The sequence below is a fragment of the Colletotrichum chrysophilum genome (assembly GCF_026319265.1).
Source record: "Colletotrichum chrysophilum strain AFK26 chromosome Unknown scaffold_23, whole genome shotgun sequence".
Taxonomy (NCBI): domain Eukaryota; kingdom Fungi; phylum Ascomycota; class Sordariomycetes; order Glomerellales; family Glomerellaceae; genus Colletotrichum; species Colletotrichum chrysophilum.
The window spans coordinates 299,219-318,357 of NW_026517310.1; the positions used below are offsets into that span (position 1 = coordinate 299,219).

The 19,139-nt window shown below is 54.0% G+C and overlaps 5 protein-coding genes across 5 annotated transcripts; 3 read left to right on the top strand and 2 right to left on the bottom strand.

Moving 5' to 3' along the window:
* Positions 1 to 54: 54 nt before the first annotated feature.
* COL26b_004003 (uncharacterized protein) lies at positions 55 to 1,462 on the top strand (the record flags this gene model as incomplete). The annotated part of the gene is made up of 2 exons (XM_053176888.1): positions 55 to 470; positions 517 to 1,462. The coding sequence occupies 2 exons, from the start codon at positions 55 to 57 to the stop codon at positions 1,460 to 1,462; spliced, it is 1,362 nt and encodes a 453-aa protein (XP_053039210.1).
* Positions 1,463 to 3,182: 1,720 nt separating this feature from the next.
* COL26b_004004 (uncharacterized protein) lies at positions 3,183 to 5,618 on the bottom strand (the record flags this gene model as incomplete). The annotated part of the gene is made up of 2 exons (XM_053176889.1): positions 3,183 to 4,090; positions 4,139 to 5,618. The coding sequence occupies 2 exons, from the start codon at positions 5,616 to 5,618 to the stop codon at positions 3,183 to 3,185; spliced, it is 2,388 nt and encodes a 795-aa protein (XP_053039211.1).
* A 381-nt stretch (positions 5,619 to 5,999) lies between these two features.
* COL26b_004005 (uncharacterized protein) lies at positions 6,000 to 8,362 on the top strand (the record flags this gene model as incomplete). The annotated part of the gene is made up of 5 exons (XM_053176890.1): positions 6,000 to 6,048; positions 6,114 to 6,348; positions 6,397 to 6,464; positions 6,585 to 6,868; positions 6,908 to 8,362. The coding sequence occupies 5 exons, from the start codon at positions 6,000 to 6,002 to the stop codon at positions 8,360 to 8,362; spliced, it is 2,091 nt and encodes a 696-aa protein (XP_053039212.1).
* Positions 8,363 to 9,181: 819 nt separating this feature from the next.
* COL26b_004006 (uncharacterized protein) lies at positions 9,182 to 11,566 on the top strand (the record flags this gene model as incomplete). The annotated part of the gene is made up of 6 exons (XM_053176891.1): positions 9,182 to 9,333; positions 9,548 to 10,021; positions 10,185 to 10,367; positions 10,416 to 10,489; positions 10,539 to 10,819; positions 10,865 to 11,566. 6 exons carry the CDS (start codon positions 9,182 to 9,184, stop codon positions 11,564 to 11,566), a joined length of 1,866 nt encoding a protein of 621 aa, XP_053039213.1.
* Positions 11,567 to 11,910: 344 nt separating this feature from the next.
* Positions 11,911 to 12,792, bottom strand: COL26b_004007 (uncharacterized protein; the record flags this gene model as incomplete). Its single annotated transcript, XM_053176892.1, has 2 exons — positions 11,911 to 12,403; positions 12,479 to 12,792. The coding sequence occupies 2 exons, from the start codon at positions 12,790 to 12,792 to the stop codon at positions 11,911 to 11,913; spliced, it is 807 nt and encodes a 268-aa protein (XP_053039214.1).
* Between the last annotated feature and the right edge of the window lie 6,347 nt (positions 12,793 to 19,139).

Genomic DNA, 19,139 nt, shown 5'->3' on the forward strand with positions numbered 1-19,139 from the left:
CACCGTCTTCGCCTTCTCACTTCTTCCCGACATCCTTCGACCTGAGCAACCAGCATGCGCGACTTCGCCAGCTTCCTCCAAGGGAAGCCCACTCTTCCGTCCCTGTGGACCGGCAACATCAACTTCGCAAAACTCAACCCCATACCGCACCGATACCGATCCAACCGAGCAAAGAGGAATCAGAAGAAGCGCGCCAGCGGCCCCGAAGATGTCGTATCTCTGCAAAAGTCCCTCAACCCTCTCGAGACCCTGTCAAAGTTGAGGAATCACAAGTGGAGACTGCTCGACTTGCAGTACATCATCCTCGTCGCCCTCATCGTCTTCTCCCTCTGTATCACGCCCTCAGCGCCCTTGATTAAGACCGCTGCCGTCGCTGGTGGTCTCCTTCTCCTCACCGTTCCTCTCACCAGCCAGTTCTTCTTTCCTGGATTGAGCATATGGGCCTACCTCATTTATTTCTTTTGTAGCCGGTAAGTTACTTGAAGCATTTGTCGAGGGTGAAGCTAATTGGAATAGCTTCATTGATGCGAAATACCGTCCCCACATCTGGGTGCGCGTCCTTCCCGCCCTCGAGAACGTCCTCTATGGCGCGAACCTGTCCAACATCCTGTCCGCCCACACCCACCCCGTTCTCGATATCCTCGCGTGGATTCCGTACGGCCTGGGCCACTTCGGTGCCCCCTTCGTCTGCGCCGCCTTCCTCTTCTTCTTCGCCGCCCCCAAGACCCTCCCGGTCTTCGCCAAGTGCTTCGGCTGGCTGAACGTCCTTGGCGTTACAATCCAGCTCGTCTTCCCCTGCACTCCTCCGTGGTACGAGAACGAGCACGGCCTGGCTCCCGCTGCGTATGGCATGTCTGGCTCCCCCGCCGGTCTGGCCAGGATTGACGCCATTCTGGGCATCGACATGTACACGACGAGCTTCAGCACCGCCCCCGTGCCCTTCGGCGCCTTCCCCTCCCTGCACGCCGCTGACGCCGTTATCGAGGCGCTCTTCCTGAGCTACTGCTTCCCCCGCTTCCGCCCTCTCTTTTGCCTGTACGTCGGCTGGATCTGGTGGGCAACCATGTACCTCAACCACCACTACGCCGTCGACCTGGTTGGCGGATCCCTCCTCTCCGCCGGCATCTTTTACTACGCCAAGTCCCGGTTCCTGCCTCAGCAGCAGGCCGACAAGAAGAACCGCTGGGAATACGACTACGTCGAGATTGGCGAGCAAACCAAGATTTGGGACGAGGAATATGGCCGCATGTACAACATGGGGTACCTCCAACGCCGTACCAGCTCCGATAGCGACGAGTGGACCGTTGGTAGCACCTCGAGTTACAGCTCTTCAAGTCGGGGCAGCGGCAGCCTGAGCCCCGCACTTTCCGAAGAATCCGGCCGCAGCATTTTCAGCATCGAGATCAAGCCCAACGCAGACCGATACGAGATTCCTCAGCTGAAGGAAATCGCTGTCAGGTAGCGCAGGACTCGATCAACTCTTTTTTACACTTTTCTTTTCTATTCTCATCAGCACTTTTACGATTCAAAACGGATACCACTTTGAATTACCTGTACCATTTGCATCAGCAGCACAGCAACGGCGCAATCGTGGTATTTTGTAAATGACAGAACAGCCGGAGACCAAAAAGCATCTCGACAGGCTTGGATAGGGTAACGGCCGCATCATCACGACCAGCAGAAGAAGACCCAAGGAGTCGATTTGGGGCGCACACGGAATGGGGAAACTGGGAGAGATAGACCCCCGTACATATAATGTGTTCAATGTTGAGATGGTCTCTCGCGAGGGAGGTTCCATCAGGAGTTCGGCCAGTTGGGAGCCGGACCCGAAGTAATGCGGATGGAGGAAAGACAAGAGGAGAGCATACCACCTGTAGAGGTATCTGAGCAGTCGCTACTGAAGTAGTTGATGATGACGAAGACATCAAAAGTAATACGAGACAAATTCTCGAAACACAAGTTCCCATATCGAGTGATATTGAACAAAGTGCCGTCGATCCGGCACATTTCCCCAGGTAATCCCTCCCAGTGGCTTGATGCGGGTGATCCATAGTCCCGCACAGCCACGCCACATCGACGCCCATCGCACACAGACGCTTTCCCGCCGTCAGAGGACGAACAGCCGTAAAAGCAAGAGCCGCACTAGAGGTGATGACAAAATCCCGACCGTGTGGCTTGGACCCCCGCGCCGACAGGGATGTCTTGGCATGGTTCTCGGCGGCGCGGGGCCGGGGCGGAACATGGGTCTTTTCATGTCTAATTTCCAACGACCGCGGTGCCGCGTGCCGATGATGGATACGGTGGGAGATGAGGCGGTGAGTGTACGGCAGGCTGAGGTAAGGTTAAGGCCAGCTGGGGGTGCTTGCTTGACTTGATCGGGGAGGGGGAAAGAGAGAAGAGGGAAATTTGGCTGTTGGTTTGCGTTGCTGTTGGTGCGGATATACGGCATTTGATGCTTTGGTTTTTGTGCATCTGGATGCGGGTATAATTGTGTCATATCGAGAAGGGTGAGCAATGAGGTAGAAAGACAAGAAAGAGACGAACCGAGCATGTTGAAGAGATCATCGTTCTCGTTCTCGTCGTCGCTCTCGGTAGGTTCCTGTGTCAGTTCGTCTGGCGTCATTTGTGCCCGTGGTGTTCTTTGGTCATCAAGGTCATCTACGGATGCCTCCCTCAACCAGAAATTTCGCTACGAGTGTTTATGTCGTCATTTCAAGCATCTCCAGTGGACTACCTTCGCCGTAGTCGTATCCCTGCAAATGTTTGCTGCTCACCATCACCCATAAAATCACCAATCCACAATTAAATCATTGGTCATTCATTGACTGTGAAGCCACCGAGCTAACAAAAAGCTCTTCTCGAGCGTTACCTCCTTCCTTCATCTGCTGCTTTTCCGAAACCTAAAACGCCCCAAAGCAAGAAAAAAAGAGGTATATACTCTGACAACTGTATAAGCAAGTCGCAGGATATTCATGTCTGAATACCCAGAAAGCAAGTGAGAGGCCGATATGAGCAGATAGGGCCATGCCATTTCCACCGAAAACCCAGAAAGATACCCAGGAAATGCCGGACAAAAGAGGATGCTGACTGACGCTGCTGAAATATCCGATGTGCATTATTCACAGGAGAAAACGACCAGAGTGGGACTTGGACCGGGAACGCTGTCCGGGCTTGGGTGCCTTCTAGTACTTGGGCGCGGGAACGGGCGTCTCCTTCTTGTCCGACTTGGACTTGCGCTTGGTCTTCTCCTTGGGCGTCTCCGCGGCGGCAGGCGAAGCCATCTTCACGCCTGGCATGGGAATGGGCACAATCGACTGGCGCTTGGGGGGCTGAATAGGGGTCTCCTTGGTCTTCTTCGAGCTCTTGGACTTGGTCGACTGAGGAGTCGAGGTGGGAGTCGGGCTGCCGAGGCTGGAGAAGGAGAAGCCGGCCTTGGGAATGGTGGGAGGCAGAATGGCAGTCTCTGTCTTTGCCTTTTTAGCCTTCTTCTCGGCGGACAAGGTCTCCTGCTCCAGCTGAGCGGAAGCAGAATCCTGGTCGTCCTCGGAGGAGTGCTTGCGCTTCGACGACTTGGGGGTGGCCGCGGCCTTCTTCGGCTCAGGCTTGGGGTTGGAGCCAACACTCGAGATCGACTCGATGCTATCGCGTCGCTTCTTGCTGCTCTTCTTCTCCTTCTTGGAGGTAAGGGGCTGAGAGTTGGGCACCTCGATGATGGTGAACTGAGAGTTTTGGGCGGGTTCGCTGGCCGTCTTGGACTTCTTCTCCTTCTTGGAGGACTTCTTGGCCTTGGGAGTGGGCTCGTCAATGTCCATGGCGTCTTGCGACTTGGCAGCCTGCTTGGACTTCTTGGAGCTGGACACTGCGGGGGCCGCGGTCATCTCGACGTCGCTCTCGTCGGATGAGGCATCCACTCCGATGTTACCCATGGGGGTATTGTCAGTGACACCGATGGGACGGAATCGTGCGGTCAGGTTCGGGGGTTGGGGGCGGACGGCGCTCGGCTCGATAGCGCGCGTGTTCACACGGGGGTCGCCGCCGGGCAGCTGCGTGACGCGCTTGAAGTGGAGGACGTTGTCAACCTTGTGAGGAGCTGCATGTTGTTAGTGAAGTTCGACGGAGCTGAGTAGTCCTAACGTACCTGGTTCATAGCGGGCTCCCTTCTTGTTGGGAATGATCAGCTGGATCGACGTGCTTCCATCATCCTGATCGACAGTATAGTCCTCCGAGTTGTGCTTGAAGATTGGCTGCCCCTTCTTGACCTTATCCATAGGGATCTCAAGCTTCTCGATGACGTTGATTGGGACCGAAGCAGGAGCGGTAAAGTACCAGAGCTGCTTGCCATCGACCCTGGCCTTGGCGAAGAAGTCGACCATGTCCTTTCCGTCCTCATCGCCCTGAGCCTTTCTGAGGATGAAGTCCTTTCCAACGAAGCCAGGGACACTGAGCTCCTTGCCAGTGCGTTGAGTAACAACCGCAGCAGGCTCCTCTACCTCATCGTCGGAGTCGGAGTCAGAGCTGCCGTCCTTATCGGAGCTGGATTCCTCTTCACTGCTGGACTCCTTGTCGCTAGACTCCTCTTCGCTCGAGCTTTCGCTGGAGCTGGTGGAAGCGGCCTTGGTCGACTTGGTGCCATTGACAGCAGGCTTTGCTGCAGGCTTTGTTGCTGGCTTGGCCGCGGGCTTGCTCGTCTCCTCGGCTTCGCTCTCAGACTCGCTCTCCGACTCGGAGGAGCTGCTGCTGGCGGCCTTCTCAACCGCCTTTGCCTTCTCGGTCACCTTCTGGGCCGGCTTCTTGTTGGACTCGCTATCGCTGTCGCTGGAGTCGGAGTCTGAGTCGGACTGCTCCTCGGCTTCGGCAGAGGAAGACTCGTCTTCAGAGGAGCTCTCGGGTCTCGTAGGCTTCTTCTTGGTAGCATTGGCCTTCGCGGACGAGGCGGTGCGCTCGACGTCGCTATCGGCAACCTCATCGTCCTTGCCACGCTTGGCCTTCTTCAAGGGAGTGTCGGCAGACTTCTTGGGAGACACATGGCCATTGATGCTAGCCAGAAAGCCTGGGGATGGCTCGTCATCGCTATCGCTGTCGGCGCTGGACGATTCGGAGTCAGAGTCGTCTGCACGAGGGTCGAACTTCTTGTCGGCCTTGGGCTTGGCGGTCTTGGTGAACTTGCCCTTGGTCTGGGCGGGTTCCTTGCTGCCTGCCTCGAGCAGCGCGTTCAGCGAGTGAACTCCGTCGAGCTTGCGCGGTGCCATTGTGCCAGGGCTGGGTTCGAAAATCGGACGCGGGGCGAACGTGACCTTTTTCGAGGGCGTGATGGGAGACCTGAACTTGAGCGCGACAGGAATTTTTTGAGAGGCTTCAGAAATTCTGGTAGGGGTGGCACGGGCCAGCGGGGCGTTGGCAGTGGCAGGGCGATGCGCCTGCGCCTGAGTGGTGGGCGCGCCGGATCCACTGCCGAACGCCTTTGGGGAGCGCGAGAAGCTGGGCGGCGCTGGAGAGAAGGCGCGCAAAAAGGATTTTCCATCATCATCGACAATCTCCTGCTTGATCTCCTGCTTGCTGGGCGTGGGATCTCTGCGCTGCGAACCTCCACTGCGGTGTCCATCCGATTTTCTACCCATCGTTGCGATTGAGAGCGTGGCTTGTGCTGGTTGTGTTGTGTTGGGGTTTGGTGGTGGGCAAGAGCAAAAAATCTGAGTGAGTTGCGACGGGAAGGTTGAGATCGAAGTATGTTGAAGAGAAAAGAAAGCTGACCTTTTGTCGGCGAAAGTAGATTGCTAAAACAAAGCTGGGCTGCAGCAGCTGTCCTTCACCCGACGGGCTCTTGCCTTTTAATTCAGGTGATTGCCTTTACCGGTGAAAGACAGCTGGGTTGGGACTAAGCGACTCAAGACCCAAACAAGGCCCCCTCAACGTTCTACTCGTAGACAAGAGAGTCATCACAGTGGTTTACTGAAATTGGTGTTCTTGGTGATTTCTTAGTTGAACCATTTGAAGCCATCATGGCCACCCCAAAGAGACGCAAGCTTGAGACCTCTGAAGGGTCTAGACGTGAGTATTGCCAAGCAGCACCATAAAACCCTTTCGACGCCATCTCCCGCTGACGTTCATCAAAGCAATGAGCGCTTTTGCTCTGAGGCAGCAACTTCTTGCGGCCAGCCCATCTTTGTCGCCAGCTCCGCAGTCCGAGCCGGCTCCTGAGTCCCAGGCATCCACTCCCACCCCTGGGCGATCTCCGGCCAGAACGAGGCCACCCAAGAGGACGGGGAACGCCGAAAGAGCAGAGGAGCCTTTGCAACAGCAGGTTGCAGTGTCTGGCAGCCCGAAAGGTCAAGCTGGCGATGGTTCGAGGTATGTAGATGATTCCGCAAATCCAAACCTGCTCGCTGACATTCCTAGCGGCGTGGACGCTGAGGCACCTGCAAAGCCAATACCTCAGCAATTTTCGACGTTTAGGCCAAACAAAAGTAACTCGCGTAAACACGCTGGGGGAATCCTAGAATTGAATTTGAAAGATAGCGAGGCAAGTTCCCCCTTTCCAGACGCATCGCGCCATTACTAACTTTGCCAGCGCTTCTTGGTTCTAGGAAGCTACGGAATCAAGGTCATTAGCGGCGAAGTCACAGTTGCTGGAGCTACCATACGGCCGACAGACGGAATTCAATGGGTTCACGCACCTCATTGCCACGGCATACCGGTGGTTCGCTGCTCCGATGAGACGACCCTAGAGCTCCATCCGCACCCGCAGGCTGCCAGCCTCCGCAAGCTCGAACGACTTTCACCACTTTTCAGAAGTCTTTGGAACGAACCAGAAGAAACCAAGTCGAGCAAGAAACGGGCTGCCGTGGACACATACAAGATTGTCAGTTTGGTACGCTAGACTCCTACGCAGCAATGCTAACATGATTAGATCTGCACTGCCGATGACGCCCCTAAACGGGCCCTGATCCAAGACCTGCGCTCTCTTCCTGCATGGAATAAGAAACTGGCGGGTCTCGCAAAGATCAAACAAGATCCGGCTCTAAGCGTTATGCTTTGTGGTCCGAAATCATCTGGGAAATCGACGTTTGGCCGGATACTTAGCAACCGCCTTTTGACCACTCCCGGACAGCGACGCGTCGCTCGTTCGGTGGCCATCCTCGACCTGGATCCTGGACAGCCAGAGTACACTCCTGCAGGCACAATAGCCTTGGTTCAGGTCAGAGAGCCCAACTTGGGCCCTTCATTCACACACGTTGCAACAGATGAGCAAGCTGTATCAATTATTAGATGTCACTCCATTGCGTCCGTCTCTCCAGCATCAGACCCAGAGTTGTATCTGGAATGCGCCCTGGATCTATACTCTCACTACCAAAGCACTTGTCAAAGCTTGCCCTTGATCATTAACACACCTGGCTGGGTTCTGGGAACGGGTCTCGACCTCTTGACCGAACTTGCTTCCAGCTTCAAACCGACCGAAGTCATTTACATGTCGGAAGACGGTCCTAGAGAGAGCGTCGAGGGCCTTCGGGCGGTTTGTAAAGCAACTTTGAGCACACTTCCCTCTCAGCAGTCAGAGTTTACTTCCAGAACAGCAGCCCACTTGCGGGCGATGCAGGCTTTGGCCTACTTCCATACGAGAAGGTCGGCGCCGAACCAGATATCGTGGGACCCAACACCACTAACAACATCACCGCCCTTGTTGGTCCACTATAAGGGGAGAAATCGCGGGATACTTGGTGTTATCAGTTACGAATATCAGCCGCCCCCCGAGCTGCTGACGGAAACCATTAATGGATCCATAATGTGTCTGGTCGAGACCGTAAACCCCAAGGCATTCGGCCGTCTGAGAGGGAGCATCAAGGGCGAGGAAATGGACGTAGATGACGCAGAGTCATCTGCAAAGTTGGAAGAGTTGGTATCAAGAACCACGGAAGGTGTTCCATACATCCCAAATTCCGATGCCCAGACCTTGGACCCTCGGTACTCGCAAACTCTGGGTCTTGTTCTACTCCGAGGCATCGACACAAAAGCGGGTGCCCTACAGATGCTGACGCCAATTCCGTTGGAGCGTATCATGGCCGCCAAAGAAGCTGGTCATCAACTAGTGCTGATCCACGGAAAGCTCGACTCGCCTGGTTGGGCTTACACGGAAGACTTGTACTATCAGTCGTTTGGCAGCAATGATGCCGACAAGGACGATACTGTAGAGGTTATGGACGAGGACACGGAGAGTGATGATTCAGATAAGGAGCCCGAGAACCCTCACTTGGCTGGTGATGTCAACGGCATTCCGTGGATCGAAGTGCTCCAGGGTCACGAAAAACGCCCTGTTGGATCACGAGTCTGGAGAGTGCGGCGCGATCTCGGCCGCGGTGCAGATTAACGATAGACGCAACCATTAAAATCCTTGGGGTTTCTTTCCGAAGACCAACATGATTATCCCCGCGTTGGCATTCAGTCGCCGTCCCCGTCCATGGTGCCCTCACTGTTGTTGCACTTCCCGAACTCTTTGCTCCTAGTGGCCACCGCCACCTACCATCCATCCTATTTGGCAGACCGTCACAGCTTTCCGGAATTATACATAAATCCGCCGGCCCTTTAGCGAGGGAAAACCACATATCCCCGCTCAGCGGGCCGATCCGAAGGATGACTGAGGACGAAGGCGGCGTCCTGGATACTCGCAGGACGGTAGTGTAATCAATCCTTAGATGCCGCTATGTAAGCGGCCAAGTCATACGCCAATGCCATCCAGACCGGCGAACTGCATACCCTGCCATGCCTTCTGCCATGCGTCCTGCCATGCGTCCTGCCATTTAGGGTCTCGTTATTACACATCGACGCTAGTCCCTGCATCAATTTACCTTCAGCAAACCCCACATCATATGACGTCCGTGGTCGTCAAAGTAGGAAATTTCCCCAATTCTGCCCCTCCACTTCGGCCCCTCTTCCCTTTGTCATGCTTTCTCATCGCTTATTTCCCCAAACTCTACCCCAACAAACGGCAGTTTGCTGCGGCCCGCCACGCCGACGACACATGCTTTCGTGGGAGCTAAGACTCCCCGTTTTCCAGCATGGCTCAAAACAGCCCAAGTGACGAGCTGTGTCTCTTTGTTCAAACTCAACTTGGACTGTCTTTGTCCAGGTGCCTGACTACACTGCATTGTTTCTGCCTGCTTGATGTTCCAGCTGCCCCTGATCCAACATGACGGAGCTGCCAGAGTCTGAGGTTGATGTTCTCATCATCGGCGCTGGCCCTGCAGGGCTGATGTTGGCGCTGTGGTTGGCGAGGCTGGGCGTCAAGGCGCGCATCGTGGACAAGCGGACGGCCAAGATCTACTCTGGCCAGGCAGATGGGTACGATGTCTTTGATGCGCATGATATAGCTTGGGTCTAACTGATGTGGTAGCTTTCAAGTGAGGTCTCTCGAGATCTTGGATAGCTTCGGCGTTGCAGAGCGCGTGTGGAAAGAAGCGAACCGCATGCTAGGCGGGTCACTTATACAAATGTTCCGATACATACGCTGATATCCTGCAGAGGTCTGCTTCTGGAATAATGACGAAAACGGTAGAATCTGCCGCGGCGCCCAAGCAGTCAACACCATTCCGGGGCTCTCCCGCTTCACCGAGTCTGTTCTTCACCAGGGTCGCATAGAGCAGTTCTTCCTAGATGGGATTCGAGAGTCGTACGCTTCAGACGAGGAAGCGCTGCGCGTAGAGCGCATGGTCATTCCCACATCGCTCGAGATTGACGAGAGCAAGGCCGAAGACCCGGATGCGCATCCTGTGACCGTTACGTTACGGCACTTGACGGAGGAGGAGGCGACGCCAACGCAGATGCTGAGCAACCTCAGCGATGGCATTTTCAGGAGCAACCTTGCGGACGACGATGTGGGCGATATTTTGGCCAAGTCAAAGAGTCGCGAGGCAAGGGATGAGATTGTAAGGGCAAAGTATGTTGTTGGCTGCGATGGTGCCCACTCGTGGACGAGGAAGACTCTAGGAAAAGACTTTGAGATGAAGGGTGAGACGACGGATGCCATTTGGTGAGTAGGTTGCCTTGTGGGTGAGGTTCGAAGCTGACTGGTTGCAGGGGCGTCATGGACATTGTACCCATCACCAACTTTCGTACATTTGACCCGAGTAGAGTTGAGATGTATTTAGCTAACACTATACAGCTGATATCAGATTCCGAACAATGATCCACAGCACCTCCGGCGCTCTCATGATTATTCCCCGCGAGAACCGGATGGTCCGACTCTACATTCAGCTGAAGGAGGTCTCTGCAGGTGGTGGTCGGGTCGACAGGTCTCAGATTACTCCCGATTTTATCTTCAAGTCTGCTCAGAAGATCTTCAGCCCGTACAAGTTAGAGTACCACTACTGCGATTGGTAATTTCTTGCAGTCCTCAATGTAGATGAAGTGCTGACTGTCACCAGGTGGACGGCCTACCAGATCGGCCAAAGAACCGGTGACCACTTTAGCAAGCTCAACCGCGTTTTCCTCGCTGGAGGTCAGTCGACCCATTCTCGCTATCATGAGACGCCCGCTAACAAGATCAGACGCCGTTCACACTCACTCTCCGAAGGCTGGCCAGGGTATGAACATTTCCATGCAAGACAGCTACAATCTCGGCTGGAAGATTGGTCTCGTATGCAAGAACATCATCCCCCGTGAGATCCTGTCGTCGTATGAGCTAGAGCGCAAGAAGATCGCAAAGGACCTTATTGCCTTTGACGGCAAGTTTTCAAAGCTTTTTACTGGTCGACCGGCGAAGGACATTATGGATGAGACGGGTGTTTCATCAGAGGAGTTCCAGAAGGCTTTCCACACTAGCAGGATGGTATGTTACCTCTCTGATATTTGTGGTTCAAGCTCAACGTTTTAGTTCACCACTGGCGTCGGCGTCAACTATCAACCGACCGTCCTCGTTGCGAAGAGTCCCGAAGAAGATCCCGAAGGCGACAACGATCTCAAGAAGAGCACCGCCAAGAGCACACAATCCCTTGCCACAAACTGCAAACTAGGTCAACGGTTCCCCTCATACAAAGTCATCCGTCAGTCAGATGCACGCCTCTGGGAACTCCACCACAAACTTCCCTCGAACGGCCGATTTCGCCTCGTCGTCTTTGGCGGCGACATCTCTCAACAGGCCCAGCGCGACAGGGTCAACGCGCTCGGTGCCTGGCTGACAACCTACCTCACGAAGTTGCCCACCATCAAGCTCACGCCTGGCTCAGACCCTCACAGCGGATCTATGAAGTTCAAGACGGACGAAGATCCTTCCATCGTGGATGTCTTGCTGGTGCATACCGCGCCGCGGGATCAAGTTGAGCTGTTGAAGGACATGCATGAGATGTACCATCCATTCGACAGCAAGCTTGGCTGGGACTATGACAAGGTTTACGTCGACGGCAAGACGTTTTATGAGGAGCCGCAGCGAGCGTATGAGAAGTACGGTATCGACGAGACGAAGGGTGCGGTGGTTGGTCTCCGGCCTGATGGATATGTCGGACTCGTTGTCTCGGTTGGACATGACGGCCAACAAGAGATTCAGAACTGGCTCGATGGTATCTTCCAGCGTAGCTAAGAAGCGGATATCGTAATGAAGCTACATCAACTCTGTGTCATGTTTTAGCGCAGGTTCTCTCAGTATTGATGATACCTCAATGGCCGCGGTCTTCAGCTTCCGATCCTCTAGTGCAGGTAATCTGAGAGGCGCCTGTTTGATGTGATAGAACTGTTTGGCCTCCTCCTCGGTGAGAAAGCCCAGTTGGCGAGTTATCTTGAACAGTAACGACTGTCCCCAGTCCGAATCTGTTGACGCCCAAACCTTCCGAGCCGCGCTCTGCATGAACCGTCGATCGAGAGTTGTTGTACTCGGAGTCGCCTGGAGTACCTGGCGCCGAAGGATCGTCATCGCGTACGTGAAGTTCAGGTACTTGTTACTTGGCGGTTGTTGTTGAGAAAAGTAAGTCTGCGATTATGCAGCTGGTGGGTCGATATGTCATATCTGTACCCATAGAATTCCTTCTCCAGCTCGAAGTCCAGGACGACTACCTTGAGTCCACGCTCCCTGCGCCCGTTGTCATTGACGAAATCGTCTGACACGATGAGGAATCGCCCGGCGCGCCAGGCCTTCTCCAAGTCGCGGTGCATCAACAGTCCGTTAAGTGGGCTATCGAGATGGCCGCCGCCGCCACCACCATGCTCCCCCGTGTCCTTGCCAAAGAGACTACGTGCAGTTGACTCACCCAGGTTGTAATTGGCAACGTGGGCGGCGACGACGCCCCATTGAACTCCCGAGATTGAGCACCTAGGACCATCTTTCTCTTTCCCTCCGCACGGATCGTATCTCTCAATCACCCGCTGCCTGAATTTCTGCTGCTCCGCGTTGTCCTCCCTCGTATCGGGCCCCGCCGTGAATCTATGTGTGCGTGTCACTTGGTCAACAAGCCGGTTAATTTGTGCCCTGTCGTTGTCTCGGAGATCCCCCGCGCACTCATCGACGTCCTGGAAGATCCCAATGAGTTGGTTCTTGCCGAACAAGACCAAGGAAAGCTCTTCCTCGCAATTGTAGATATCTTCCTCGAGTCGTTTGAACTGTTCCTGAAAATGGCGGTCTGATAGGCCCGATGTGCCCTCGAGATGGGAAGCTGTGAGGTCCTTGAGCTGCTGTTGTACAGCCGTCATGGCCGCGGTCTTCCTGTCGACAACCCGGCCATATAGTTCGTTCAACCTTTTCCTGCTGGGGTCCCTAAGCCGGCTGTGTGCGTCGTCTCTCGGTGACATCTGACGGGTCTGAGAATTCGCCATGTTGATAGTGGGGTTCGATGATGGTGATGGAAGTCGCATGTTCGAGTAGGAGGAGTTTGAGAGGGCGAGGGAGCCGAGCATCTTATAAGCAACATGGCTCAGAAAAAAAGGGGGCCTTTGTGAAAATTCTGTATCTCCGGACCGGAAAATGAACTCTCTTCGTAATATTGGACGGCTATCAAGGTAAACCTCGAGGTAAATCCCGATGTAAACCTCAATAAAACCTCAAAGGTAACCCCACCGCACAACTTGACCACACGAAGACGAAGACGAAGACGACAGCGGAGATAGTCAAACTGAGAGAGACGGCCTCTGGGACGATAGTCATAACAGTGAGGAAAGTCATGGCCTTTAGTGATAAGAAACATGAGTGAAATTGCTTTGATTAACGTTGCCATGCGCGGACACCCGGGTCCATGTTCGGAAGTCGATATATGAGAAGGAGTTAAGGGTGGCGATGAACATGTTAGATGAGACTAAAAACACAAGTCTAGCTGTAAATCCAGATCCATCTTTTGCTGCGCTAGCCCATGCCCATTTCAAAAGATGGAAATCTACCAGTCTGGGAACCAGACAGTAAGGCCAAGTCGCCGTAATGGAAAAAAAGCCCAAGAGGTATGCAGAAGTACTCAAGCGAGCTTTGACAACGGTCGAAGCTAAACTTTGAACGACTGACTAAACCAGTCGTATCACGCACAAATAAAAAATGCACCCTTGTCGCCGGCCAATTGTCTCAAGAACATCAACGTCAACCGTATTTCCAACCTTGGTCTCATTCTCTTGCCAACGCTTTTTCTTTTGGCCCACGATTCATGTTTATCGTGTGCCTCCAGGTTGTCGGTTGTCTGGCTTTGGCATACAGAAGGCCAGACGAACGCCTTCTAAGGTCTGGATCAAGGAGGCCGCATGTCGACCCTTTCAGACTCGCAGCAACCGAAAAGGGAGTGTCTCGAGAGGCTACCTCCGGCTTCAGTCTTCTCAGACATCAACCAAAACCGTGAAGCCAGGCGATGGGCACTATCCGTGAACAACAAAGTAAGTGGCGAGAATGCTTGCAACACCTGTGCTTTTCCGAAACTCCGTGCAAAAACTCGACGAAACCCTCTCCGTGGAGACGGCCATCGATAAGAGAACCATCCCGTGTATATTTGTAACCGACTTCGCCTTGGAACAAAATGCAAACACGAGGAGCCAGTTGCAGGTAATCCGAGAGCTCGATAGCTGGGGCTATTGATGGGTGTCCTTGACGACCAAGCCTGCGAACTCGAAGGTGATGGTAGTGTCGGGGTCAATTACAGCCTTTTAGGCCGCTCTTGAGTCACGGTGGAGAGTTGATCTCCAATGGCTCGAACAGCTTCCGCTTCATGGGCGCTTGCTTGGCGAGGCTTCTCGTGAGCCTGACCGGCGCCAGCTCTTGAAAACAAGGCATCGACCTTAGCTATTGGTGCTCCTATGCCGATGCGGGACTTTTCATCACCAACAGGTCTATCACCGTCGTCTTTCAAGTAGCGTTGCAGATTTGTCTGCGCATTCGACGATCTTTCCGCCGCCGACACGACTTTGCCATCGTCCCCTCTGTGGGAGACGACGATTAGCGATGACGAACGATACCGAGCCGAGACAATACCATGGATGTGGAGGGAGGCGATGACAGGAGCAGGGAAAGGCGGAAAGACCATGGGCCCGATAGTGTTTGTGACTTACGGTGATGATACGGAGCCCTGGTTGCAGGCTGTTGAGTGCGCGTCGGTGTTCGGTTGATTGCCGGCCATCGTGACTGTGACCGGCTCAAAATGCCGCTAGCAGTGTCCGAGTCTCTTTGACGTCACGACAACAAGGCAAGTGATTGGCAAAGGCAATGAAGTCAAGTCGCTGTCGCTGTTTATGTCGTCTATTGGCGGTCGCCGTTGTCGGGTATCGGGTATCAAGGCTCAGGTTGGGATCGGGGAAAAGTAGCTATGCTACTTGGGTAATGGCTCTCGGATATGATTGCTCTGGTTCTGGGACGAAGCCTACGTTATTCCTCGCAGATTTGAACTTCGTTGATTTCGTCGAGCGAGCCTCTGTTGAAGATGGACAGAGAACTAGGGGGCTTGGGTTTGGGCTCGGGACGGAGTAGCTCGGTAAGCGGGCTAGGTAAGGCAGGACTTCTCGCACAATGGCTCCTGTGTGAGGGTGCTCTGGTTTGGGGAAGAAGTCGACGTTGTTGCTCGCAATTTTCAGCCTCGTTATGATTGTTGGCAGCGAGAGGAAAGTAGAGAGAGGATGAAGGCGAGGACTAAGGAGTCTGCGTGCGAGGAAGGAGTTGTAGTAAGGAAAATGACGCCAGAGTGGACTGAGCAGAGAGTGGGAGAGGAAGAAATGGGGTTAGAGGAGCGAGAAGGGGGCAGTGCCCAAGAGCGCGATCCCGCGAAGGCGCACGACTGGTAAGTCGGGTAAGCTGCCGTCGTAGAGTGTTGAAGGGCAATGTGAATCGCTGGCCGTCTTTGTGCGGGAAAAAACGTGCTAGGAGAGAATATATTGGGAAAAGTCACACGTGGGTGTGCTGATGAAGATTGGATGGCACCTTCCCCGCCAGCGAGTGGTAGGTCGAAGAATGAGGTGAAGTAAGGACTGTGGTAAGGACTGAGGTAAGGACGGACGCAGGTCGGAGGGGGGACGTGGACGCCCAGCCGTGTGGGAAAAGTGACACTGGAAAGATCCATGGGACGCAACAGCAGCTAGCGGGGCCACCACCACTCCCTACCTACGGTACCTGAGGTTCCCCCCCAGCAGGGGCAGCAGAGTGGGTAGATAACCCTCTTCAAATTGCACCACACGGGCAATGGTCCTTGCTCGCTTGCTGTTCCTCTAGCAGGTGTCTCCTCACGTACTTCCTTAGGGATCCGTACAACGTCTGGATCGTTCAGGCAAGAAGACATAAGGTACCTAAGGAAAGGTTCATTCAAGGGTGGTACCTTACTCAGACATGGCACTTGAATAGCACACTAGTGTAGCGTGCTGTGTAGGGAAAATTGAACGTTGGTACGCACCTCCACTAGTGGATAGGGGGACGGGAGAACCTCACCGTCTTGATGCTTTTGGACTAGGTCGCCGCCACCCTAAACGGCGCCAAACACGAGATGAACCTTCATCATGTCAGCTTGCCTTCTATCATCGTCAAGACCCCCAAGAGCTGTGGAGGGTCTCAAGAGTGAGGCGGTAAAAGATCGCTTACTTGACCGGTTGCAATGTGTGTGCTTTCCATTCAGGATCACGTGCGGCATTCTTCTCATCCTCGACCGGCCCGTCAGTGCAGCTTCCCGCCTGCTGCTTCCTACCTTTTGAATAGGGCAGTCTCTAGGTCATTGAGATGCCGTCGACGCTGGCTTTCGTCGTCAATCTGCCTTGGTGGTATTCTAGAGGACCCAAATGGTTTGGTTCGTGTATGGTTGAATTGCAGATGTCACACGAACTCAATCTTCATGGTCCGTTCGGCCATGAGGTCCTGCGTTGTTCCCCTCCCCACAGTGATGCCCTCGCGTTCACAGAGAAAAACGTTTGCACTGCCTCCTTCATGCATCTCAATACGTGAGCCAACTCTCATCTGCAGCCCCCAGTACCACATGCATTTTCGCCGACATTAGGTGGCTGGTTCCCGTCTTTTTGCGCTTGACACCCAGTCGAGGGCCCGTCAGAACCATGGTTCATACCTGAACGTCATCTTGCCACAAACCCATCCACGGACATACTCTGGCTGTGGGATATGAACGAACTCACTCACCAATCGAATGATTTGAAACGATAAGAATGCAATTGCGATGCAATTGGTAGCGGGCGAGGTCGTCAGTGATTCTTCTCTGCTGTTTCTCAAGCAGACCAGAACTGAGCGCATGCCAGCGCAAAAGCCTCTGCCTTGCGTTGAGGCTAAGGCATCCATTTCATTGCATCACATGCTACCTTCGCTGCAATAATGTTTCTCTTCGCCCGAGCCGGCTCTCGCTCAAAAAAAGGTTCTCAAAAAAAGGTTCGCAAAAAAGGTTCGCAAAGGCCGCACCCGGCTGCTTGGGCGGGCTGCCTGGACTACCTACGCCAAACATCAAGGTCAGAAAGTCAACAAGAAGCATCAGTGGCGGCGCGGAAGGCGTTTCAGACTCGCTGGTTCACCTTCTATGCTATCCGAAGCCATTATCAAAAGCTGCGATATTCGTCTGAATATCAGATTGACATATCGCACGTCGTCCGATCTGCCTACAACGAGACTAGGATCCTGTCTTGTCTGTGCGAGTCAACGTGGGAAAGCTATCTGAAATAGGCAATGCTTGTGTCACTAGTGCACATCATTGACAGGGATTCCTTCACAGCCCCCATGCGGGGGCCACTAGTGCCATCTCAACCATACCTTGTCTCCCGGCTTACACACTTACACATTCAGGTACACAAAAAAACGGCAAGACAGTACAAGGTAAGGTACATGCCCCGAAACCGTAACACATTTGATCCTGACAGCTGCCATACCTCTTTCCAGACACATGCTTGTTAGCCGGGCTGTTACATTGATGAGCGTTGCAGCCACGGGCGGGGCTAACTTAGCTCAACTACGGTCACCAACTTCAGAAATGTCACCTTACCCATAACAAGGAAGCCATGTAATCGGTTGTGCATTTAAGATAGAATCGGAGGGAAAGAGAGATAAAAGTTTGACAGGTGGGTTGAACTGCCACGATAGGATCTCTTTCCGACCCCTTCCCACGTACCGCCGGTTGGCATGAGTTTGAGTAGCCCATGGGGAGGACTGCGCCATTCGAGATTGGCGTTGAGTATCTACAACATGTCAAAAACTTCGACCACGTTCCAACACTTGCGCCAATAACGGCTGCGCATCCTACTATTCCTAGTGGGCGGAAGATATAGTGTGGCTTCCCAAGGCACAATCAACGGTTTTCATGGCCAAGTCTCGACCGGAACGCTAGAGCGTATAGTCTTGGCTGATTGTGGAGCGAAGCTATGACGCTTGGAGCCAAGTTTCCATCCATCATTAGAAGGGCCTGACATAGAGAGGGTCAGTGGCAGCGACAAGAACGTGAAGAAGATGGCTTGAGGGTTTGAGGGTGATCCAAACTAGACTCAAGTTCTGCTTCTTTGATCCACTCGCAACCTAGTTGTGAAGCCCGGGGTAATGGGAGCCATTGCTGGACAATACTAGTCAGCCGCGAAAGCAACGGAAGCAGCTCCTCTATGGCTGATCGTGTACACTGTACGGGCGGGGCGATGAAAGAAGGAAGGCGCCGGGCAGCATATTATCAGTCAAGAGGGGGAAAAGACGGAACTCGCCCGGACCTGAGACTTTTCGCTTCGGGTACCGGAGGTAACTAACCTGAGGTACATTATTGTCAAAGGAGGCGGGGAGGCGGGGAGGTGGGTGTGGCGGGTAACTCGGGCTAGCTACCATTGTCCTGGCAGCACGGGACCGATATCTCACGTTGACCAGATACTTTAGTGGAGCATCCATGCGCATAGAGCGATACACGGTTAAGCTTTTGCTCCCCGCTTGCAGGAAATTCCTTAGGCTTGAATATGGAGACCTTCTGTGGACAGACCAGACCGGAGAGCATGCTTGAAATGAGATTATTGGCCAGGTGGAAGGAGTCCAGACGGAGGACTTCAAACGGCACTTCAAAAAGCGTCCCGGGGCAGGACAATCATCATGGTCGGAGACCGGGTTGACCAGACGCTGATTCCACTACGTCCGTCAGAGTGAGATACCCGTTGAAACGATCGTCCCTCATCAAATCTGCGATCAACTCCCGGGACGCTCGTGGAGCCGCTCAGGTTTGCTCACTCAAAAAAGAGGAAACCCCCATCCGCCACCGGTGGCCCCCCAGGGCGAACGCCATCCACAATGTGTGGCTTGGTCGGGTGGTTGCGTTGTGGGCCGCCGCAGCCTAGGTAAGGTATTCAGGGACACTGCGCCGAGGAACACCGTGAGATCTTCGACTGTGTCGTCAAGCAATTCGTTGTCAGGAGGCTCTAACAGCGTTATACGGTGATGGCACCAAGTGAAAGGGGAGGGAGACTGACGTATTCTGACAACCCTTGCACCCACACAGCACAGCGAGACGACTCGGCACGTACCTGGCAGACCGAGACGACCGGGAGATGGGAACCTTAAGTGGATGGGTTGAGACGGAGGAGACGGCAGCCGTGGAAGTACCGGTTCATGTCCCGCGTTGGTAGAGCGGTTATTTGGGAGGGACACGGGGCCTGAAGTGTGGGAGTGAAGGGACGCGCATGGCACTGGTACGGTACCGAACACTTGTAGTACGGCAGTCTGCGTCACTGTTGCCTTCTTTCTCCATTGTTGGCTA